The 26,285-nt window shown below is 40.4% G+C and overlaps 1 protein-coding gene across 2 annotated transcripts; it reads left to right on the top strand.

Annotated features, from left to right (window-relative positions):
- Positions 1-201: 201 nt before the first annotated feature.
- On the top strand, positions 202-24,672 carry ssh1a (slingshot protein phosphatase 1a). Of its 2 annotated transcripts, XM_061729134.1 has the most exons (15): positions 202-440; positions 4,262-4,299; positions 10,643-10,743; positions 13,192-13,256; positions 14,360-14,481; positions 14,721-14,789; positions 14,978-15,043; positions 15,348-15,542; positions 15,671-15,764; positions 16,131-16,259; positions 16,485-16,531; positions 16,647-16,793; positions 20,294-20,494; positions 20,590-21,283; positions 22,012-24,672. In XM_061729134.1, exons 1-15 carry the CDS (start codon positions 360-362, stop codon positions 23,116-23,118), a joined length of 3,156 nt encoding a protein of 1,051 aa, XP_061585118.1. In that variant the 5' UTR covers positions 202-359; the 3' UTR covers positions 23,119-24,672. The 2 variants fall into 2 exon arrangements, with proteins under 2 accessions (XP_061585118.1, XP_061585119.1); XM_061729135.1 differs by lacking the exons at positions 202-440; positions 4,262-4,299 and adding an exon at positions 8,450-8,764.
- Positions 24,673-26,285: the final 1,613 nt, after the last annotated feature.

The following is a 26,285-nucleotide window of genomic DNA, read 5'->3' on the forward strand; positions in this document are numbered from 1 at the left end:
GTCTCCAAGTTAAGACTGGTTTATGGTTCCGCGTTACACCGACGCAGAGCCTACGGCGTAGGTTACGCGGCGACACTCACCGTACGGCGCGCGTGGCTGCGTAACCTACGCCGTAGGCTACGCCGTCGATTTAACGCAGAGCAATAATTCAGGCTTTAGACGGAGCCTGTGAGGCTGCAGCTCCTGCAGGGAGAGCCCAGCCTGGCGAGCCTGCAGGATGATAACACCCCTCTCCCCCTCATTATTCACTAGTTTCATGTGTCGTTAGCCCCAGCAGCTAGCTGCAGCATCATCATCACCACCACCACCACCACCACCATCATCATCATCATCATCATCATCATCCTCAGCTTCCAGCCATGGCGTTGGTCACTCTGCAGCGGTCCCCGACCCCGAGTGCCGCATCCACGGCCAGCACAACCACCACGGCAGCGGGGGAGGTGAGTGTGGGGCTCCGGGGGAGCCGGGGGTGCTCGGGGGAGCAGCTGCGGGAGGAGGAGAGAGATGCTGCGGGAGGAGAGGCCGCTCAGTCCGGCTACACTAGCTCCATGCTGCCGGGCTAAGCCCAGCTACTGACAGCTCTCAGGCAACTGCCTTTATATATAGCTACAGCTGGGCAACACATAGGCCGATTTGTTTAAAATGCAATTGCCCCAAATATATAAAAGTGTGTGTATGTAAGAGAAACCAACAAGCGTCAAATGCTTCCTACTAAAGCCTGAATTATGGTTCCTTGTTAAATCGACGCAGAGCCTACGCCGTAGGGTTACGGCGTAGCCTACGGCGTAGGGTACCACGGCGACGCGCAACCTACGTAGACTCTGCGTTGGTGTAACGCGGAACCATAAATCAGCCTTAATCTGTTAGCTCGGTTATGAATGATGTAAGCCGCCGCTAATGTCACTGTTAGCTGTTTGTGATTTGTATTATCACGTTTTAATGGTCACGTCTGTTTAGCCTGCATGTGTCTAAAACAGGCAGCTACTTATAGTGGTGTCGTGTTTAATCTTGTTCTAAATGTGCTATAATGTAGATCTTAAGCTGCTGATATGAGGTCTTGTTATGGCAGCTGGATTTCTCTGTAGACTCTCTTAAAATATCACAAATAGGAAACACTCAGATATCTGTGTACTTGACCATCGGTAGGAAAGGTTAGTTCTTTCCTCAGATGCACAAAAATGCACTAGGAAAAATACAACTTTCTTTATGTTTTATACCAATCTAGAGTCAAATGTCAGCTTTCTTGGTGTGTGGGGCAATAAAACCGAGATCAAGTAATCACATACAGAGTTAAAAAAAAAAAGAAGGGGTAAAATGCAATAGTCAAAGATAAGTTCATTTGTCAATTTTGATCATATACTGTAGATTAGTTGCCAGATTGCCAGATGGGGGCGCTACAGACCAACTATAAAGTGAAGAGTTCACCTTGTGTGAGATAATCACAAATAACAATTGATATAGCCTATTATGTAGCTGTTTATTTACAGTAAGAAATGTTTGAGCTAGTTGGATTTGTTTAAATCAAAAGCTTGCCAACAAAAGAGTGCGTCTTTTAACAGCGTAATAAAACCCACACTGTGCAGCCCCTTAATACATCTTAATTCTGAATAACTATTTTATTGCAAAGGAATTATTTATTGACCTTGTACGTCATTGTGCCACGAGTGTTGGGTGGAAGTGAGATAGAAGAAGCTGGCAGAAATCTGCTGCAACTATGATGTCATCTATTTAGCAGGGACGGGAGGGGTGGGGAGTTGTGTTTTGCTGTAGTGGAGGAAAAGAGCAGTGAGGTAAATAGTCATGCAGAACTTGCTGGGATGAGGGCATAAGATGGTTAATGCATGGGATTCACCATGTTGGAAACAGTCACAGTTGCTTGTGCAGGACCATTTTTGTCCATTTACAGGCACTCTGGAGTTTTTTTTTCTGCTGCAGTAGCACCAAGAGTGCAGTAGTAGTTCTCCAAAAATGGAGAGGCGTCTCTCCTTATTTTCCATTACTGATTTTTTTTTTTAACTCTTGTGCTTATGCACCTTTACAGATACAGAATAATTTTCAGTATTTTTACCAGTTAATGCTCACTTTGTCGATAAACACATGTTTATATTGTCTTTAGATTTTTCAAAGGAGGGTTTTTTAGTTTGTATACCCAAACACAGGACTCACTAAATGGAGGAAATCAGTGAAGATGAAAAATACCCCAAATCAAACCCTTTAATAACTAACGAAACTAAAATAACTGGAAATGCTTGAAAATCTTAGCAAAAATGCCAAAACAAAGCTAGATGAACAGAAAACAACAGAACTTGCATAAGGGGATAAACACAGCAATCCGTCAAAAAGGAACAGAAAACCAGGTAGCGTAGATATGGGTGAGGTGAGAACTGACGTAACCCAAACTAGACCGAAAACAAAACTAAACAGGATGCTTGAACGAACAAGCTCTACATAATAAAGCAATACGTGGCTATATTTAAGATGGAAATGGAAATAGAATTTCAAAGTAAAGCAGAAAAAAACTAAACAGTCCTCTGAGCCTCTTGTGAGGAAATGCTGACATAAGAAGATACTCTAGAGTGCAGCTCGTGCCCGGGCAGACTATCAGGGTTGGTTTTGAGAGTGACCAGGAAGATTAGACCTTTGTGGGGTCTGCCAGGTGCCAGGTGAAGTCAGGACCTCCGTCTGCAGGCAGACTGGGAACGTGAAGCAGCAGGCGCTTGAGCAAGGTCTGCTGGCCTGTCTCTGGCTCTTGTGTAGCAGGATCTAGGAAAGGAGCTGAAAAGAGATCTTGCTAGTGTCCTTCAGAGTCTAGAACCCCTACCCCTGAGAGTCTGTTTAAGGGAGATCCCACAGGACGGACGCCCTCAAAGACCTGAGCCCAAGAGATGAAAACCTCTGTGGTGTCATCTTAAAACTCATTTTCATTCACTAGCTTTCATTTATGTGTTTTATGTTTTCCGTTGTCCTGTTTTGTTTTTGTTTTTCTTTCACTCGTCCAGTACTTTGGTCAGCTGTTGTTGTTTTTTAAAGTGCTTTACAAATAAACTTGAACTTGAACTTGAACTTGTGGGGACGTGAGTTCAAGAGGCGAGGACCATCCATGCAGGGTCAATTCATATTAAAGTCAACATGGCATGCTTTTGTTCATGTTTTTGGACTTATGTAGAGGGATTTGACAATAAATATTTTCTGCCTTCTGGCCGTGATGTCACTATCCCAGCCAATGGGAAACAGTGCTGTCTAGTTTTAAGGAGAATATGGGCACCACAGTGTGTGATCAACTTCTGCTTCATACAGATAATTTAGTTTTTGTCCCTATAATATATTGAGTGGTGTCTATATTTGCTTGTGATGATGCAACAAACATTTTCCAGTTTTAGCTGAGTTGCTTTTGCAGTCATCCCAAACTAAGATGTCAGCATTTAATCTTTGCTGTTGCAGTTCCTCCAGTTGATGACCTTCAGCCTCAGGATTTGATTCTGGCTTGAACATGTGTAGTTTCAATTCTGGAAATGTTATTGTTGAAAATATTAGCAAGATCTCAAAGTTTTATGTTGGCTTTGGTTGGAGTGTTGTGTTCTTAAGAGGCAACAGAAGTTGGGCATGTTCAGGCACTTCTGTGAGGCAAATCTAATTTTGAAGTGCCTTTAGATAAGACCAAATGGTCAAAAATGGCCATCTGATATCCGCTATAAGAATGGGAAACTATCATAGAAACCAGCATCTGTGGAGACAGGGATTGTTGCATACATTAAATGTTAAAAGGCCTTAAAAAAAAAAGGAACGACAGATCTGGATAAGCTAGATTGCCACTACTTGTCTAGAGACTGCAGCATTTGGTAGCGTAAGCTGGATTGCATCAGCTGGGGCTACAGTTATATCTTTCAGATTTCCTTGGGACAAGGTGGACCGGTTTCAGTTGAATGTTGGCAGATTAGGGCCCCCAGTAAGACCACTTTTCCTCAGCCCAGTCCCGTGGGTGACCACTCTCAGGCTGGAAAACCTTTAACCAAACTCCTGCAGAAATAAAACTGAATTTGATGTACACTTTGAAGAAATTATGCTGTTTATTTTATCATTTTGTATTGGACCTCCATTATGAATTACTTTGTCATTAATTTAATAGAATGAATCACTGGTAAATACTAAGTTGTAGCTTCTCTCTAACTGCAAGGCTCAGCATGTTTATCAGTAATGCTGTCAGCTTTTTAAATAAAAAAAATATATATATATATTTGAAACCCTGTTATCTGCTTTGCAGGATTTTGGGAGTGAAGATGAACGGCGAGTAAATCAGAGGTAAGTTTACTTGAAAGTGTACTTTTTTCCTTCTATGGCACGGTATGTGTTTATAAAGCAGGTTGCATTATTTCAACAGGTGTTATTGAACGATTGCGTGTATCTTTCTTTGAGTCATATTGTGAAATCTGGAATGGTGGCAGACTAACCGGCATCAGTAAATAAAAACAACTGTCTTGTTGGCATCAGTCTTGTCTGATCATCAGTTCTTAATAGCAGACTATAAAAACATTTTCTTTTCTCCAGCAGTCTCTCTAATTATTTGTTGACAAATGTGTCTGCTTTTTTTATTATCACTTGGACTGATGAACCTGTTTTTGAACTATACGTCATCACACAAGTCACTTGGCTTTGTCACAGATTTTGTGTGGAAATCTTTTTTTAACACTGCATGCATTTTGGCGAACAACAGAAAGTTAATTACGGTTTTGGTGCTTGATTGTTTTTTGTAATTTGCAAAGCTGGCATTGCTTCAAATGTGAACATTTTAAGGTTTCAGAAATAATAGGCTTGTAGTTTTTTGAGCTTTTAGGCTACTTCTACAAAATAGTTTTTATTATACCTGTCTAGTCCTGTACTGTTTCAGTTAAGTGGCAATGAAGTTTTGAACTTTTTAAAGCAGCACAACGTAACTTTCAGCTTTTGTTGAGTTTGGCGTCTCCTTTGGACAGAAGCGGTAGTGCTTTACCAGTAGTGTGGAAGGGTTCCTACCATCCACCTCAAAGTTACATAGTGCCAGTGAAGGCGATACAGACCCCTCAGACCATGACAGAGGTGTCATTAAACCTGTTGGAAGTTGATGTACCATCACAATGACTCTGGAAATATGATATTAAGGTGTAAAAGTTACGTAGTGTCGCTTTAAATGGTTTTAGATGATAAAATTAAGACCTATCTTATGTAAAGAAAAAAAGCCATGGCTGGGAATTTCCACCTTGAATCTGTGGTCCATTAGTGACAAAACACACAAAGATTAAATTGTCATGGTGACATTTTTAACAAATATGAAAAAAATTTCCTTCCAATGTTAGGGAGGGCATTGAGGACACAGTTTATCACACCTTAGCATTTAGCAACACACAAACTGTTTGCGCACATTCACTCCTCAAATCTGATCAATAAATAAACTTGTTTAATAGTACATGACAACATAAAACTGATGCATCAAGACGGGACAGTTATGACAGTACAGGGCTTTATGTGACACTCATTTTGACAAAGTCCTTTGTTGCCTTGTGCGTGTGGGTTGTTCCCGTGACTTTGTGATTTGCTGTGAATTTTACACATAGATGTGACAGTAAACCTTACTTCAGAATTGATGTGAACTGGAGGAATCTTTGAGGTTATAGAAAAAGTTGTTTCTCGACATCCAATAAACAATACATCATGTTCTGTTCCTTGTCCATTTTACAGCAATCTATGCTATGTCCCCAAGCTATTCATGTGTGCATGAGGAATCTATGCATGACGCAGGTCTTGACTTGCAGCTAGATTTCTTCCATTTTTTGCAGGGCACGTAAGCTGCAGTATGCAAAAAAATTGGATTTAAATCAATGTTTATAGTATAAAGATATTAAGATGTGTTTTATTTGGCAGCTTTATTTATTAGGGTGTACTGATTTGGTAAACCAGGTGTGTGGTTACATCTGTCAGTAGACAGCTGTACATCTTGCCAAGTGGGAGTATTTGTGCTTGCTGTTCCTGGCTGTACTTGATAATGATAACACCAGGGGGTTGATGAAGGCCAATATAAATATTATGCAGGTGTCTGTGGCACTGAACCAAGGAGTGATCTCATTCAACCACCTTGTACGCACAGGAACAGTTGGGCAAGGCACGTGGTTGGACAAGAATGCGTCTTAATGTGTGTTTTAGGATGTGGTCTTTGGGGTTAAGGAACGGGGATTCAGCACCAACATCAGCAGATATACCAAGGGGCTCATCCTTTTTGGAGATGTTATGTAGCAGAAGCGTCACATCTTGTCTTCCGTGGGTGCAGATTTTCCTCAGTGAAATGATTGTCATGTATTTCATGTTCAGGCCATCCATGTCTTTATTTATACCTGAGATCTATCTCTCCCTTATGCCCTTCCCTTTATATACACTTTTCAGTTATGTCAATGAGAAGAATGACAGTATTATGCAACATATATCACCAGGAGGGTGCTTTTTTCTTCACTGTACTGTTTTTAAGTTGGAGCCACCTCTTCTCTTTCAACCGCTAAAGCCCTGACTTCAAACCAGGACAAATGGCGTGAAAGCAGTAGCAACAATTTCCTAGTCAAGAGAAAGGAGGCAAAGTTTCATCAGGGGATTTGGATGGGGTGATGGAGTTCTCCTTTCCATGTTTAAAACAAAACAGGAAGTGTAGTGCTTTGTCTACTTTCCAGGAGACAGAGTGATAAAGATTTTGCAAGATCATGAACTTGAAGTCGGTGCAGACTTCAAGATCATGAGCTCAGTGTTCCTTAGTTGTTCCAATTTATTATTTTACTATCACCCTTGTCTCTAAATGCTGACAGTGCACTACATGTAGCAGCAATCACAATGTTTGAATTCATATACGGCATCTCCAGATCTCCTGCATGATAGCTTTAAGAGGTCCCAGTCAAAAACTACATTCATAAATCCTGTTTCAGCTTTATGAACACTGAAAACAGGTGAAAAAATAAACCCGTTCTTAAATATTTTTGATGCAGAAGCCGCCCTGAACAGGGTCTAAGACCAGCTCAGCAGCACTAGCAGCACCTGGTCGGAAGGGTTTTGTCATTCTATGACTAAAGCAGCACAGTTACAGCCTCTTTATAGTGTCCCTGACTGCAGCTCTGTCACACACTGGGTTCATCTGGGAACTCAGGACAGTGGTTCAGAGAACAAGTGGTTGCTCCGTCCCGATCATTGTGGAGAACCAAACCCGAAAACTATAGCTTAACTCTGTTATATGCTATCACGCCTAACAGCTGTTTCCCCAAGCTTGACCTGTCTTTCCTGTATTTCGTGACTTTGTTTTTCCTCTGCTGAACATATCAAACCGTCTCAGCCTTCATATGTTGTAAAATACTACACACTGGTTTTGCTCGTGTCCATTTGCAGCAATAGTTTATCTGTGTTGCAGTTGTGTCTGTCAGCAAACCCTCCCAGATAAATGAAGTAATGTTACTTGGCTGTAAATATCTAGATGTTTTTAATTCTTAGTAACAGAAGGAAAAGAGTAATACAGGCTAAATTATCGTTCAGTTCCTTAACCTATGCAGTTTCAGCAATTATTGTGAACTGTTTTTACATGGCTATATCTCATTTCGGTTCTCTATTTTACCATCCTTGTATTCAAATGAAGGGAATATTCCCTGCTGTTGCAGATGTGTAGCATATCAAAGGTATGTCCTCCTTAACTTGCTATAATCTCTAATAATCTCATGCAGTGTGTTTGACGATACATGTGATGGAGTGACAGCTAGCACTGGCCACTTGAAGAAGAGGGACAGGATAATCCGTCCCTCCTAAGCCTGTGTATAATGAGATTTGGGAGGTTTGGGACAATGCCAGTTCTCTCACTGCCTATTCCACCTAGGCTCAGCTCCTGAGTTCACCTGTACTTACCCCATGTGTTGAGATCTGTGAAAGCACTATCTTGGGGTCTGTTGACCTTTTTATACAGTATGTTTGTGCAGAAATCCCAGCAGGACATTTTTATTGTTGTTTTTTTGGGGGCTAAAACTCCCCCAAATCTCCCCAAAGTTTTTTTTGTCCTCCAAGAAGTTTTGCTTTTCACCCTGAGAGAGAAGGTGGTTTGTTTCAGCAGCACAAGACTCTGCAAATGGATATGTCTTCTGTTAGCTAAACAGGAAACATTTTCATCACCTTGTGTAGATTCTCACGTGATAATGAAGGAGAGTAAAGAAGCGAGTTCATCCTGAAGGAAGAGGATATTGTTGTCTTGATTCTTACAGGAATCTAACAATTCTTGCTTATAGATTTTTGCATGTTTAACCTTCATTATGCTGCAAAAAGATTGTGAGACAGACCAAACAGCCTGAGACTGAGGGACGTGGGAGCTTGGTTGCGTGCGCTCAGGGCAGTGGGTGGCGGCTGCAGTTTGTCCCTGCAGGCAGGAGGCTGATTTGCCATCGGAGCGCACAGATGAGGGAGGAGGAAGAGGCGAACTGAGGGAGTGGCATCTGAAGAGACGGCACTTTTCTACTGAGCAGCACAGATGAGTTGAGACTGTCAGGCAGTCTGTCACTCAAAAGCAGTTGAGGAAGCACCTGAACGTATCCTCCCTTATTAGCTTTTTCACTGTTTCGGGATGTTGGTGAAGAGGAATTAGCTGGTGCCGGAGAAGCCTGTGTTTGATTCCGGTCCACAGGATGCATCTGGTTGTAGAGCCCATTCAGGAGGCCGTGATGAAGATGCTACCTTATTTTGTGGAGAACGCCGTTTTGACCCAGAGTGAAATAGACCGCATGTGAGTGGCTCGCTTTTCTTAAATCGGGTTAAAACGCCTTGGAACAAAGTGATTTACAGACAAGAGCTGTTAAAAACTTGACTTCAGGTTGTGACAGTTGGATCTGAGCTAAGGTGTTGTGATATTGAATAACTTTTTAAAACAATATATGATTTATTTTAAGCCTTTTTGAGTCCTTCTGTCTTTTGAGAAGTGAGATATAATTATGCAGAGTCATTTAGATTTTCTGGCAAGATTTTCTATTATGCTCTGTGTTGCTTTGATACAGCTATACTTTTAGCCCTAGCATTTGTGGACAAACTGATAGCAGGGTATGCAGGGAGGGAGACAGTAGAACCGAGCCTGTTAGGTTAGGATGTCTGCAGTTTGGGCAAGAAAATACATTTCACACATCTCCAGATTTCACCTTTTAAAGTATTTTGTTTTGCTTTAAGTTCTAAGTTCTTGCAAGTTAATATCCGTGGACTAAATAATAATCAGTAATCGGTAGTGTTGTCGCCCAGTAGACGCCCCTGTCGGCCTTATAAATCTCAAGCAGAGAACAAAGTGAGAGAGAAATGTACCAAAGAGACACAAAAGCTCTTGTTGTGAAGTGTCCACCCAAGTGCCTCGTCACTGAAACATTTTTTTTTCTACAGTGCTGGGGGCAGTCAGGATTTATTGTGAGGTGTACAAAATGAAATCCATTGTTCCCACGAAATGTTTTGTTTGGGCCCGGCCTGCTTCTCTGTGTGTGGGTTTTGAATATCTGGTCAGCAAGAGTTTAGAGAGCAGTTTGATGAGGATTTTATTCAGAAAGCATTTATTAAAACTTATTTACAATATTTATACATACATACATACATACATACATACATACATACATACATACATACATACATACATACATACATACATACATACATACATACATACATACATACATACACACACACACACACACACACACACACACACACACACACACACACACACACACACACACACACACACACACACACACACACACACACACACACACACACACACACACACACACACACATACATACATACATACATACATGCTTCAGTACACTGTTATGATCGCCATATTTAGAGACAGGTTCGTCTTTGAAACCTGTCAGGATTTGGTTTTAATGCTGTCATTCAGCAGTTGTGCACTTTGCTGATGATGATTTGGTTTGCAAGACTGCACACGCAGTGAACATGGCGTAAGCTGTCAGGTAGATTTATGAAGAAGTGCACATTGTTCTTCAGTGAGTTGTGATGATTAAATTCAGCCTGGAGGAAACACCTCACTTCTCCTCAGCGCCGTTGCTCACTTACGTCATTTTTCAGGAGTTTGAAAGCATAACCTAGAAAAGTTTGGATGTTTACAAGTAGGTGAGAGGTGGTAATGGATGCTTTTAAGCCACTATGAATGCTGAGCGAAACAGCTGCAATTGGGTCACTTATTGAGGTCTGTATTGCATTATCGCAAGCCAGAAAAGACCTGACAAGTGGAATCTGAATTCAGCTCATGCAGCAGCAAGAGTACAGATAAGCATTCAGGATCACAGCTTGATTCATGGCGTCTGCAGACCTCAGGTCTGCCTCTGTAACGTGGCAGCTTAGCTTGTCCTCTCAGCTGTTGAGTTAATTCACCAGCAGCAGACATCTACCCTTAATGCTTATCTCATTGGCTCCTTCTAACTAAACTAAACTATCATGTTTAAAGAAAAAAAAAAGTTTTGTCCTTTGGATTGCTGTTTGGTTTATCTGCTAACTAAACATTTGGTGCCATTGTGCTGAGTTGTTACACAGCGGTATGGTCTCTGATTTAAAAAAAAGTGTGTATGTTTCAAAAACTGTAACTTTTGTTCCCATTTGCTTTCAGCTTGAGCGAGAGCTTCTTCATGGTGAAGGGCGCTGCTCTCTTTCTGCAGCAGGGGAGCAGTCAACAGGGCCAGAAAGCACATCCACATCACAAACATGCAGGTGAGAACCACACATCATTTTGCTCTCATCAGTCTCTTCATCAAACTTGTGTTGTTTAGCGCACTGCGAGAGGAGTTCAGGTGCTGCACTCCTTAACGCTGCAGCAGATGTTTACGGCTGAGATGATAAGGATGGAGGCTGCGTCGTTGATAAGCATGTTCCAGGCCTATAGCTTAGGCAGATTAGCTTAAATCCAGCGTATGGTAGAGGTGTGGGGGCAAACTTCTGTTGGTGATTCAGCCTTACTGTCCCTATAACTGTACACATATTCTTTTATTTCCACTGTGATAACTGTACTGAATATATAAGGTATGTGATTTACGTAAAGCTTGCTCTGATAGCAGGTAGTTGCCATAAAGGCTTTAATTTTTTTTTAATTAGTAATAGTAATATTAGTAATATTTGCTAAACTGCTGTGTCAAACTGAACGCCCCATTTTTTTTTTAATAGTTCTTCCTCAGCAGTGTTTGCTTTTGCTAAACGTAGCCAGCGTTGACCCGCCTACTTCAAGTATCTACAGAAAATGAACTGATGTGCGTCTTTATTCGACTGAGTGAAGAATGACAAGTTGGACTGAGGTGCTCAGTTTCATTAATCAGGGGCTGTCTTTAAAACAGCATGAGTGAAAGCCACAATAGTTGCTTTAAAGGTTCGAGGCCGACTTAAAAGTCCAGTGCCATGATGGGAATTCACCAGCAGCCAGCAGCCAAAATGTTGCCAAGTCATTTGGCATGCCATGGCTGCAACTGGCAGCTTTGTTAATCTTACTGGACACTTTTTTTCAGGTACCTCACACATTTTCAGGACCTACTTTGTGCCCAGGAATGTTTGCCAATGGAAATAACTGAGCCTTTTCTCGGTAACTGTGGTTTTTTGCAGAAGAAGTTAGTGACAGTGAGCTTGACTCATGGAGAGTGCTTGATAAAGGCTTTCTTGTTCTAAAAGCTGGTGCCTATCCATCGGTGGCCTAAAGTTCAAGATCAGCTAGTTGTGTGCAAATAAATTATGCTAGAGAAGTTAAAAATATAAAATGACTGTAGTTTGTTAAACCATTTTCATCTGGATTGACCAGAAATGTAATTTCTGTTGAGCATGACTGCTTGTATACACCTTGGTGTCAGTTTTCTCTTGTGAAAAAAACCCAGCGAGGAATCAGTCCATTCCCGATATGAAATGAGTGTAGCTCAAACTGACACTATGGATACATGTTACAATTATCTAATAGGGTCCATTTGTACATCTGTGAGACTTTGGGACGTGGATCATTTATTGTACAATGCACATCCAATTAATTACATTTTATTAGTTTGATATAATGCTTGAAATTAGTTCCAGATTTTTATATGAATATATAGTCATCTGTTAATTTAAATAATACTGCTGGACCACATCAGGTTGTAGAGAGTGTATTTGCAGTTATCGGGTAATGATTTATATGCAACTCGAATCGACGTCAGAGTTTGAACACCTTGATCATCCTGATGCTAAAGTTTTGTATTTTAATTTCAATCATAATTGTACCAAAAAACATTTTCATTTTTTTTGTACTTTAAAATAAGAAAACAATCATATAAAAGAAACTTTTTTTTAGTTTTCCTTTCACAATTTTCACAAAGATGTTCTAATCATTATGTAAATATGAACCACTGTATTGTTATGCAAACTTAAATCCCGTCATCAGGCTTAATTGTTGTGCTTATTTTGGGAGCCGCTTGTTTGTGCCAGCCTCCATTCCCACTGAGCTAAAGCAGTGAAGTTAAAAGTATTCGTGTCTATGTATTTTGCAGAAATATTAATTTAGATGGGGAGGTTTGCTATCATTCACATTTTGTCAGATGTAATTTGTCTCTATGAAACTTTGAAGCATTCATTTAGATTAATTTTACTTTAAGCACTTCAGAACTTGAGATTGTTCAGGAGAAGTGACCTTACATACTCTGTTTGAGGCCAATAACTGTAGGGAAAAAAATCTGGCTTATGATCAACTGCTACTTTATATTGTTGCTGGTTCAACTCCACATGCTGTTTCATTATTATTATGTCCTGGCACAGAGACCTCTGAGGGGGATAAAAAAAAAAAGGAACAAAGACTGTTTCTTGAATTGTGGTTTTGCGGCTGATGAGTTTAATCATCCTCGGGTAGCATGTTATATTATTTCTGTTTTATAACACGTCAGCTATAAAATTTACTGACCATGTTATATGTTATGTTACCGGGTGGATGCTTTAGTTTTAACTCCAGGAGGAAAAGAATTTGACGTTAAACACTACAGAGAGATGCAGCTTAATCTGACGTCATAGTCGGTTGCCTTTATTTCTATTGAATTGTCAACTAAAGTTTTAAGTATGCATCAAATTCTCAATAATAATCTTAATCAATGTTGTGACAGTAAAACAGTGCATGATGAATTTATAATCATTGAAACCACACACCATCTTCCTCAACAGGTGACTTACCTCAACACCTGCAGGTGATGATAAACATTCTCCGCTCTGAGGACAGAATCAAACTGGTAAGAGACAATGCAACTGTGGATATATCAAAATAAAACCACATGAACACATTATGGTCACTGACTAAAACCCTCCAGACTGCATTTTATTGTGCACTTAGGGTGCTCATTTGCTCCCTGTAATTATTAGCTCATGGGAAATTTGAACCCGCTCATGAGAACGTCACAAAAGGTTTCCAAAGTATGTGTCTGTTTGTGTTTATGGGAATCTGAGTTCTTTTGATTTTGATCTACCACCTCTGTTTCTTTTACACATCTTAAGGATATTAAGCTACACATTGACATAAAGTCCGTAGTCCATTATTCTCTGTCCATGCACCTGTGACACTTTGTTGGATGCATGTTTAAGCTGGAGCGTTATTGTTGCAGCTTTCAAGATAGGTGTAGTGATGGATTCAGACCTATATTTGGAAAAAACACTTTAGGGCAATAACAAAGTCAGCCTACTATCACCTTAAGAATATATCAAGGTTAAAAGATCTGATATCTCAGCAGGACCTGGAAAAACAAGTCAATGCATTCATCTTTACCAGGCTTGATTATTGTAACAGCATCTTCACGGGTTTGCCTAAAAACTCAGTTAGACAACTGCAGCTCATTCAGAACTCTGCTGCTCAAATCCTCACTAAGACCCAAACAAGTGGACAACATCAGTCCAGTTGGTCTGTAAAGCTCTGAATGGTCTAGGACCAAAACACACCAATGACCTCCTGACCCAGTATGGACGTTCCAGACCCCTCAGGTCATCTGGATCCAGTATTTTATCAGTTCCCATAGTCAGAACCAGATATAGAGAATCTGAATTCAGCTCCTATGCTCCACGTGTCTGGAACAAACTCCCAGAAAGTCTCAGATCAGCTGAAACACTCAGTTTACAGTTTACTTAAGTCCAGGTTGAAGACTCACCTATTTTCAGCTGCATTTGAGTAAAGCTCCAAACCTGCACTGTTCCCTTTAAACTACAGATTTGATCAGATTTTTTTTCTATTGTTCTTTTTTGTTTAAATTTTAAATAATGCTTTTTATTTATTAAAGCACTTTGAATCACCTTGTTGTTGAATTGTGCTTCAGAAATAAACTTGCCTTGCCTTGCGTCTGTGCAGGCGGTCCGGCTGGAGAGTGTGTGGTCAGACCGTGTGCGGTACATGGTGGTCGTGTACACCAGCGGGCGGCAGGACACAGAGGAGAACATCCTTTTAGGAATCGACTTCACCAACAAAGACTGGTACAACGAGGCTCATTGTGGTGCCTTATAAAATGACACGCCATCCATTTGAAAGAAAATGTATCTTTTTCAGTATGATTGGTCCCTCTCTTTTTTTTTTTTTTAATTTTCAACTCAAATATAAATAAACACGTTTTATCCTTCAAAAAAAGGACACAAAATATCTACCTTTTATTCATCTGTGTTATGGACAACTTTGTCTGATTGACTTCTATATGATTTTTATTCTTTTCTGCCAGCAAAAGCTGTTCAATCGGCATGGTGCTACCTCTGTGGAGCGATACAAAGATCCATCTGGATGGAGACGGGTGAGTGGGCTCTATTTCTGTGAACCCTGTCGTAAGGACAGGGAGCGCAGCTGCAGCGTTATTTGTCAGATTTCTTTTTTTACCCAGCTTTGCATTAAACCCCCTGACACTTTAGATGAGCTCCATTCACACATAACTGCATCAAACTCCAGCTCAGGGAGTGACCATCTGTTTTTTCTCCTCCTCAGGGGCTTTACTGTGAATACGGCGGGTCGGACTCATGTCTTCAAACCTGTCTCCGTTCAGGCTATGTGGTGAGTAATAATCAGCCTACTGTCGTTACAACGGTTGTGTACAACTGTTTGGTGTCAGCATTACTACCGTACGTCTTAATAGACACAGTGCTGCAGCGATGCAGCTTGAGGCAGCGCTGAGTCATTGTGCCATCTGCTGGCATGAAGAGACATGTGCACAGACTTGCATAAAACCAAACTGTAAATACTGCTATCGTTTGATTTTTTTTGTTTGATAAACTTAGAAAAAGTCAGACTTTATGAGGCATCTACATTTTAATCATTTATTGTGTATGATTTATTTTTCTGATCAACAACAATCTAGGTCAGCCTTGCAGGTGCTGCATAAGGCTTGTGAGGTTTCACGCAGACTAAACTACTTCCCTGGGGGCATTTATCTCACCTGGACGAGCTACTACGAGAGCTGCATAGCTTCAGATCAGAGCTGCATTAATGAGTGGAACGCCATGAAGGACTTGGAGACCACTCGGCCAGATTCACCCATCATGTTTGTTGACAAGTAAGTAAATGCCGTGCAACAATTCCTTACATACAGCTATTGTTGAAGTAGTTTCACATTGCAGGAGCAACTCATTAACTCTGTGGGGGGGGGGGATTCAACTTTAATTAAACAAAATTGTTTGCTAGGCCTTCAGAGAGAGAAAGGACAGAGTGCCTTATTAAAGCCAAACTCAGAAGCATCATGACATGCCAGGACCTTGAGAACGTCACCTGCAAACAGGTAAAAGAATAACAGCATAAAGAAAAAAAAAGTTATAAGCTGTTGTCTTCCTTGTGACTCAATTTCCAGTGCCATTCTCTAAAGGTCAAAACATTAATCAGTTTATAATTCCTAAATGGAATTTGTCATAATTACTGAAACCTTTTAAATTAAAGCTGAAAATCTACATTTTGACCACATTTTGACTGTTTTCTACCAAATCTACTGTGGTGGTGTATAAAGGCACAATCATAAATCTCTGTGTTTGTCCGAATACGTCTGGATATGGATGTGTCTAATTCCTCACCATTTCCCATCTATTGCGGTATATGTTTGTGCCAAAAAACCATTCAGACAGAAAACCTTGTATTTATTTATTTTGTCCAGATCCGCACAGAGGTGGAGCAGCATATGAACTGCAACCTGAAAGAGTACAAAGAGTTCATTGACAATGAGATGTTGCTGATCCTCGGGCAGATGGACAAAGCCACTCTCATCTTTGACCACGTCTACCTGGTGGGAAAACTCAAGCTGTAACTTGCATTTACAGAAATGTCTGCAGTACTTGCTGCTGTGAATATCTAAGATAAAAGAAAATGACTCCCTTGTCCTTCCATGCCAAACAAAGATTGGTGTTGAAGTAATCTCCTCTTTGGATTAATTTTTTTGGAGAAAGAACAACCTAACGGAGATTTAAAAATAAACTCAGTCTAAACAGCATTTTCTCTCATTTGTTTTTAGGGATCTGAATGGAATGCATCTAATTTGGAGGAGCTGCAAGAGACAGGGTGATTTATTTTAGATTATGGAGGAGCTAAGAGAACTGCACACAACAGATATTTTCCTTATGATTTAACCAAGAAAGAATCTTGTGGATGAGTTAATGTTATCTTTCTTCCCCAGGGTGGGCTACATCCTCAATGTTACCAGGGAGATTGACAACTTCTTTCCAGGGACATTCAGTTATCACAACATACGAGTGTACGATGAAGAGGCCACCGACCTTCTCGCTCACTGGAACGACACATACAACTTCATTGTCAAAGCAAAGTGAGTCCTCAGTGGAACCAAAAACCTTCATTTATCAGTTAACTACAAATACGTCCTTGCCTTATAAGACTCTCCAGCATGAACTGTCATAATGTTTACATCTTTGTGTGTGTGTGTGTGCGTGTGTGTGTGTGTGTGTGTGTGTGTGTGTGTGTGTGTGTGTGTGTGTGTGTGTGTGTGTGTGTGTGTGTGTGTGTGTGTGTGTGTGTGTGTGTGTGTGTGTGTGTGTGTGTGTGTGTGTGTGTGTGTGTGTGTGTGTTTTGAGAATCCAGTTTTGACAGAGAACAGAAAACTAAAGTGACATTTTCATCCAAAGACTGATGACAGAAGTTTCCATTACTTCTTCCAATATTTTTTCTTGTTTCTTCTCAGACACAGCAAGGCGTTTGAACAAACCAGCAGAGGGAGTCTCTCTGCAGAGAAACACACCACTATAATCTTATGCTGGCTTGAGAAAGATTAATTTTGAATGAACCTATATGTAGTATTTTAGGAATATTTTAATTAGTGTACCCTGAAGATAAATAGGGAAACATATTCAACCAGTATTAAGTAAAATTTCTAAATGTTAAGTGCCATTTTCTACCACAGATGATACGCTGTTTTGAAAAAAGGACTAAAACAAACATAAAGCTAGTACGGTACAGCTAAGAACATGTACAGAAGAACGCCATGATTTATATTGAACAAAAAGTATTTATGCAATACATTTTTCAAAGCAGTTGGAATTCTGTGTAAAATATACATATAAGTGGAAAACACTAACATGCAAATCGTTTAAACTAGTTGAAATAGTAGAAGAATTGCACATCAAATCAATAAAGAGGGACAATCTATTTATTTCTTCACATTACATTTGATGCCAACAGCATGCTTTTAAACGCTGTGACATGGGCACGTGTGTTTGCTTACCTCTTCTTGTTACACACTCAGAAAAATGTACCATTCTTACAGGATAGAGGATCGCAAGGGCTCAGCAGGGCTTCCTTGTTGTATTATCATCATGAACTTAATACTATCAGTGAGTAGCAGGTTTGGCTGCAGATCAGACTGTTGAACACTTGCACTCTTTTACAACTGACGCATGTTATTACAATGTTATACTGAAATAAGATAGATCTTCCCTGAAATCTTTCCCAGAGTTCCCTTCTGTACGGCAGCAAATGTTGCCCCAAAATCTGTTTACAGGAATTAGACAAACTAATGAGATCCATGCGTCAAACAACAATTTTGCTGTTTAATATTAAGATGATCCTCTTTTAGCAGCAGTAATCAGAACCGGGACCAAAGGTTTTTTTGAGCATTTTGCAATCATGAATTTGTTCTGAATGAGGCTAAAGAATTCATCATTACACACACTATCACACACTATTTTAGTCTGTAGGGGGTCCTGTTACCATTTTTTTTTTTGCCATTTTCTGAACATTGACTTGGGAAAGAAAAGCTTTGGCAGTGGAAAGCCTTCCATGGTGTCCAGCTGCACTGAGCTCTCGCCAACTCTGTTGCTTGATCCTGGGTGGGAATGACATTGACTTAACCCTGAAGTTGCTTTAGTAGTTAAGATCTGTGATTTCTTTATGTAATGAGTTTTATTTCTCCATGGTACTGGTTTTAGCTTCCCAGAGCAAGGTTTTCCTAGTTTATGGTTTACCACTATGACTTTTAACTGAGTTTTTGTTTGGAATCAGAAAACCACACATATTGATATATACCGATGCACAGATCTATCAATTTGAGAAACAGGTTCAGTACTGCATCGAATACCATATGCCAGGGATATTCAATTGGCGGCCCGCGGGCCACATGCGGCCCGCCAGGAGCTTTTATGTGGCCCCTGGTCATATTTCAAAAAAGGGGGTGTTTGATTAAAAAAAAAATATTATAAATCTTTTTTTTTTTTTTTTTTTTTTGTCATAAGGAGCTTATGGTTAATATTTTGGTTGCTTATTTATAACATCAAACTGGCTACTATGGACTGAAATGCTTGTGCTCAATGCTTAATATAATATTCAAATAAGGAAATCTTGGTGGAAAGTGGTGCTTTGTCATTATGGCGTGTTTTATTAAAAGTAGGTCAATATCAATTTCATTAAGTTTGCACAATGCATGGTTTTAAATTGAACTTGCATTTAAAATAATATTTCTTTATCTGAATATTATATTTAACATTCACAATTGTGCGGCCCTCTCCATACAGTCCTTTTGCAGATGTGGCCCCCGGCCGAATCTAGTTGAATACCCCTGCCATATGCTGACGTAAATATACAATAACATTTATAATTTATGTACCGTTGATATACTAATTTACACCCCAACATTGGTGGGCATCATGGTGTTTGAAATGTAACCATGATACCTTTTCATGTCCATCTCCTGTATACTGTATATGCATCTGAGCATGAATGGAGCCATTGGACAAGCTACCCATTCTTGGTGCATTATTGTACCTGAGCCTATATGGAATTTCTGCAAATTTCTGCATATTTTTAATGCACCTCAGGGCTTCCTGATTAAAGCTATACAGTACTGGTTTGCAGCCTTTTTCTTTGTGCAATTTTCTCTAGACTCTCTGACTTGGGCAGTTACATGATATGTAATTTAGATGACCGAATCTCCAAGTCTGTGCTGTTTCTTTGAGATGACCTGTTATCAGTTAACTCAATTTGAATCTTGTCCTGACATTTCCATTTTTGAATCGTTACACAACTTTGGAAGTCTGTTGCTGCCACTGTCACCTTTTGGAGCCCTGTTTCAAATTCAAACTAAGCATGTGTTTTTAATGAAAAACATAACATTTTGGGCAGCAACATGATAGCAATTCCAGCCTAAGTTTCTAATGTCAAGGTAGTTCAAGAGGTTCCAGAACCATCGGAGCAGTTTCATGAACTGATTAACATTACTAATTGGTAAAAGATAAGATCTTATTGTGTCCAGTTACAGGAAACTACCAGTTGACCTATTGAGAAGAGGGATATGCATTTGTCATAATGTTATTGAATTTTGAGCAGCAGATAGAGGGAGATGAAATAAGTGAAAAAGGAACCAGAGCAAATAAGAGTCAGTTATCATGTAGTCAAGAGACCAAATGAATAAGTGAGGAAGCAACTCTGTGGGATCAAAATAAATAAATTAAAGACAAATGTATTGAGTTGAATACTTCATTGTTGTTATAATAGGGTGATATTGATAAATGACCATATTTTAAAAAAGAAAATATTTTCCTGAGGCTCTATTTTCCCTTTAGTTGGTTTAAAAGTTGAAGAACAGTGAATACAAATAATGGAGAGGACTTATGTAGTTGATTCCTCGTGTGGCTTTGTCTCCTGTTTCATTCAATCCATTATTATTCCCACATGGCTCATTGTCAAAGTTCTTCAGATTCATTGGAAAGGAAAACACAAATGTGCAAATGGGAAAGTACCCAATTGATTTCTTGATTGAGAAATGTATTCACATGTTGTGTATTACCCATCTAAAAATAATATTATCCTTACCCACAGAAAAAACCACTCCAAGTGTCTTGTTCACTGCAAGATGGGTGTCAGCCGGTCCGCCTCCACTGTCATCGCGTATGCCATGAAGGAGTTTGGCTGGTCACTTGAGAAGGCTTACAACTTTGTCAAACAGAAGAGGAACATCACACGACCTAACCCGAGTTTCATGAGACAGCTGGCAGAGTATGAGGGCATTTTAGATGCCAGGTATAAACCCTCACTTGATGCATGTGTATGCAGTGTTGAGCCAAAAAAAAAGTATATTTCTGACTTCTCTCTATGTCTTTTGTGTCTGTTTCCAGTAAACAGCGACACAACAAGCTATGGCATCCAGACTCAGACTGTGAGATGGCAGAAGGTCAGCAGGGGTTGACTCAGCGTTGTGAGGGGGAGGAAGGAGGACATCTGACTCCAGAGCCGGGGATGTCTCCTTGTTGTGAAGAGGCACTGTCTGATAAAGGTGCAGCATGCCCCTCCCCGTGCAGAACTGTTGCGCTGGATATCGACCCAGCTTATAACAACTACTATTTCCGCCGGCTCTCTGACTCTGCGCTGGACAGTGAGCCATCAACACCAGTACGTGGCCCGCCACTTCTCGGCATGGAAAAAGTCTTTATAGAAATAGAGGATGTGGAACGAGATGCTCTGCTGGACGACGAGGCCTTTGACGGCCACGAAGGCCTGCCACTCCCCCACTTTGGGCCTACAACGGAGGGGACTGCTGCCCAGACCTGCAGTCGGGGTCCTGATCCCCTGGAGGAGCTGCGGCTGAGGCTGGAGTTCAGCACAGTGGAGGAAGAGGATGAGGAGGATGTACAAAAGGAGGAAGCAGAGATGGAGGTACTAATGCAGCCAGATGATGGAGGGGGCAGTGATGGAGGAGGTGGTGAAACGCAGGAGGCAGAGGGGGATGCAGAGGGTATTGGGATGGATCTGGCGACCCTCAATGAAAATTCCAACAACAACAACCATTTAAGCAGTCTACCTAACACTAATGTAAGTTTGAGCAGTTAAATAAACCCTTTAGGGCTGGGCGATATATCGAGATTTTAATATATATCGATATATTTTCAAACGCGATATGGTACGAGACAATATCGTTTATATCGATTAAAAAAAAAAAAGTTTTTTTGATTTTGATATAGCTTATTTTGTGACAAATTGACTTGAATGTTTTATTTGAGATTTGCACAAATGCTTTGTTATTTGCACAACTATCAACCTCAGTGGAAAAGTCTGCCTGTTACTGTCTACATTGTATTAATTTTACAGTGTATTTTAATTTAATTGTTATGCAGGAAAGGGATCTTTGTTTTATTTTATTCAAGAAGCATTTTTATTCTATATATGCAGGCAGTTTATTTTTATTTCATTTGTTTTATACATTTTGATATTGTGCAGACCTCTGTTAATAGAGGAACCTGTGTGACATTTGGCACGAGGCTTTGTATTAAAACTGACTGTTTTTTTTAAGGGTTTGCCTCAGAAAAAAATGAAGCTAACAGAGATGCTATGCTATAATGCTTTGGGGGAAACCCCAATTATGGCACATAAAAAATATCGAGATATATATCGAGTATCGCCATTCAACTAGAAAATATCGAGATATGACTTTTGGTCCGTATTGCCCAGCCCTAAAACCCTTCATTCAAAAAGAAAATGTTTTTTGGAGCTATATGACTCATGTTCATCTGGCACTTGTTTTTTGCTATTTCCTTATTTAGGAAAAAGCTTCCTTCATCTTTCTCCCAAGTGATGCTTCCATGCCTTCTACATGGGATCAGACGACGTGCTACCAGAAAGAAGATTCTTCAACCCCAGTTCCTAAGGTTTGCCTTAACCTCAGCCCTCCTCCTAAAGCCCCAAGTGCATCATTTCCACAATCCCATTCCTCTACTGAAGGCCTTGCATCGTCTCTGCATCTGCTGTGCCCCTTCGGTCCTCTGTGTGACTGTGCCAACTGTGCTGCCTCCCTATCCACTGCGTCATTTGACAGAGAAGAGCATCCAGAAGAATCACTGGAGTTAGTGGAGCCTGAAGACAATGGGGAGATCTTGGAAGTAAAGATGAATCTTGATGACAGCCAGCCATCCTCAGAGGCTCTCCCTGAGCTGATGAGATTAGATTCGGAGGACGGGAAGCCGGCCGTCGCTTGTTACCTCGGTAAACAGCAGGAGACCCTTTTACTGCGCCGATCTGGGTTGGTCCGCCGCCACGCAGAGAGGCTAGAGAGACTCACAGGCTTGCCTCAGGAGAGGCTACACTCTGCAAAGTCTTTGCCATCATGCCAAAGGCCCCAACAGAGTTCCCCTCACAGTGAGGAGGAGAAAGAGTTCTCCAGCTTTACCGGTGACTTCGCTAAATGTTCAACACCATGCCAAGTGCGGTTGGAGCCATTGGAGGTGCCCCTGTCCAACGAAGCTTTGTTGGGGGTGGCGGGGTCTGGTCTGCTCACACCCACCTCCTCACCGCACGGATCCACCCTGACGCGTAGCTCCAGCACCGACAGTATCCGCAGCGTTAGGGGGAAGCCCGGCCTTGTACGTCAGAGGACACAGGAGATCGAGACCCGCATGCGACTGGCAGGTCTAACCGTGCCATCAAGGCTAAAGCGCTCCAACTCACTGGCCAGGTTGGGCAGCCTCAACTTCTCTTCTGAGGATCTGTGTTCAGCCTGCTCATCCGATGCTGGGACACTGCTGCTCCTCTCCCTGTCCCCTGACCCAGAGCCCAGCCTGGATGGGGAGTCCCCCACCGCCTCCGCTCTGCCCCAACCCCGCAAGGGCCTGCACATTCCAGAGAGAGGGCTTCCCGGGGAGCCCAGAAGCTGACACATCAAGTGGAACCAATATATTTAAATGCTCCTCTGTCATGCTGTGGGGCTGAAGAGGGCTGCACAGATTCTGTAAACAGGATATTTAAGTCAGTGGAAACAAATGAAAATGAAACAACTAAAATAAATAAAAACAATGCCAACTGTTATACGAGGAGGGTGCAACCCTCCTTTGCCACATTGTTTCTCAAACTGCTGTTCACAGTGATGAAAAGTCATATTGCTGTATCTGACAAATGTGTTAAGCCATCAGTTCACCCCTTGCTTTGTTTGAATCATGGACGAACAAGTGCCTTACCCAAGAGACCAGGGGCACAGAGCTGTGTGATGGACTGCAGGATAAGATGGTACAAGATGCTCAATAACTTAACCTGGTATCTGCTGGCACTTGCATTTTCTTCACCTGATTGGTAGCCTACATTGATTAACTTGAATCCTTTAAAGAAAACAAAAACTATGTCTAAGTTCAATGTAGAGATCTTTATGACAGCTTTTGTTATAGGGTTGTGAGATTCAAAGGTTACCTCATGTTTCATTCATAGAGCTCTTTCCCAGATTAACCCCAGGCCACTTTTTAATTCAGTTCCTTTGGTGATGTGAGTTAGAGTGAGCAAATACGTTTTTAAACATATAAGTGTATGAGTGAGTGAGTAGGGTAAACGTGAGGAGAGAGAAGGTTTTAACCTTTGATGGAGGTACGCTCACTGTTTTCAACAAACAGAAGAAATTCAGAGTTTGTTGTTTCTTTGCACTGCTTTTTTTTTTTTTTTTTAAATCGAGTGAATACTGGTACACAGAAAGCTATCTTCCAAAATAACATCGGATTAATGTTATTATCCTCATCACTCCCCACATTGTACAATATTCTAGGGAGGGCAGGGTTATGAGGAGTCACGCTTCTTGGCTTCAAATCATAATAAAAATCTCTTAGTGTGTGTCAAATCTTGTAAAGTCTTCGAGAGATTTCCCAAGCTAAAGTGAGCTGAACATTTCTGACATTTTATACACATATATATATATATATATCTATATATATATATATATATATATATATATATATATATATAATGATATAGCATCAAGAAAAAGTTGCATCTAAACATTCTCTTGCTTATATTAATTTTAAAGTGCTGCTAATATTTTAAAGTCATTTGTGCTTCTTTTGAAATGTGGAACACCAAAGTTATTTTTGGCTGTCTTAACAATTTGGAATCACAGTTGAAGCTGTAGAAAATATGTGAATCATCATGTCAATCGCATACATATTTAAATGCTGTCACCTCTTTTTGCACCTTTGGGAGTAACGACCGAGACTCAGAAGAGTCGTAAGGCTCATAGCTGTTAAGCTTTTATGCTCATATCATCAATGAGTTTTAAAGCTTTTGTCACTCTGGTGTGACAATGATCACAATAGGTTACTTTACAGTTTTGTAACCATTTTCTTTTTATATTTAAGTATGCAGTAATTTTTGTACTGTACATTGCTGTAATTTGAATGCATATTGCACTTTTTATGTTGTTAAAAAACAATGTACTGTGTGTGTCAGTTATTGAAATAAACATTTCTTTTGCAGAATTTACAATGCTTCCTGTCTTATACTTTTACTTTACTTTGCAAGTTGTTCAAAACAATGAATCCTGAATTCCTTAATGTGATGAAGACATGACTAACATCTTTTATGAATGGGGAAAACAGTCAGGCACTGATGTTTAGGTAAAAGTAAAGTATACTGTAAGCGTTCTGGTTGGATTTTAATGAAGTGTGTACCCTCAGATTACATCATCGTGCCCTCATCTGTATACTTTGGCAGAGAAGCCATTTTCTAACAGCCAGGTTATATAACATCTGGCTTCCCGTCACTGTTTGCATGACATCACTGAATTACTTAACTTATACGTTCTGGTTCATCCTGGTCTTTTTGGCCGTGTGGTGGAGTACTGGGGTGGTAAAGATCTTACTTAGTTTTGCTTTTTACAGATGTGTGAAAATCTGTAGAAAGCATTGCAAGTTCGGTTTTTACATTTACATAAAACCAGTATGATAATGTTGGATATGTGCACTGGAAAACTGATGAGACGTGTCTGACTACTGCAACTTTTTTAAACATTTTAATGACACGAGGACTGCACTCATTGTTAGTGAGCCAGGAAACGCGTGGAAGCCGCTTTTGAAGTAAAGATTATCTTGATTAGAGTCGGGATTTTTTGCAAGATGAGACTGAAAATGACCTGTGATACTTTCTAAAGACAGAAACACCGGCTGGCGGGGACACTTGGGGGCTGTCTGTTAACGGTAGCTTTCAGTGTGCAGCCGGAGGGTGTGGCTCAGCCCCTCTTCCCCTTCTTCTGTCGGTGAATTCTTGGCTGCTGTACCACCACTTTTGTTTTATTATCTGAGGACATATCCTGTTTTGGTCATTACCTTAGAAACCAGGAGAAACAAAAGAGGTGGTCTCAGCTGTTTTTCAGATATTGTTCCACACGCCTGGACATACCCACTTCACCTGCACTGTTCCACCAGTAGGGTGGCCTTGACGTGCAAAACAACAACACACGACTTGTTTTAATATTTTACGAAACACACTCATTATTTAAAGAAAATACAACAAAAAAACATAATAGCATTAAAAATAAGAAAGAATAAAAACCATCAGCAAATGAGACTACACAGTAATTTTCCAAATGCATTTCCCAAAACATCATAAACAGGACAAAACAGAAAACAGTACTGTGAACACACTTCACAGAAGTAAAGCCATAATGACTTGATGGAAAAATGCAACAGCAACATAGAAAAAACAAAACCTCAAAAGTTTCAAATAAACAAAATAAAAACACTAAACACAAATGTGTTTTGTAAAACATGGCAATATGTGTGAAAATATCTCAAGCGCTTTTGTATTCTCTGTTTTGTTGTGCTTCTTTGAAAAGTGCTTTAAGTATAAGGTGAAAAGGTCAACAGCATAAAAATCACAGGACTGGATCACACTCAGAACATGCTCCATGGCTCCATATCCTAACAAGAAAATGAAAATCTGACTTTCCCTGATTCTATTAGTCAAATGTGCTGTGACATCACATGGATGTAATATAAGGCTCCCATTGCTTGTGCATTTGAGGGAGGACTGATCATCACCAAACAACCAACAAAGAGCACTCTGTCGG

Source organism: Cololabis saira, chromosome 9, assembly GCF_033807715.1.
Source record: "Cololabis saira isolate AMF1-May2022 chromosome 9, fColSai1.1, whole genome shotgun sequence".
NCBI classification, from domain to species: Eukaryota; Metazoa; Chordata; class Actinopteri; order Beloniformes; family Belonidae; genus Cololabis; species Cololabis saira.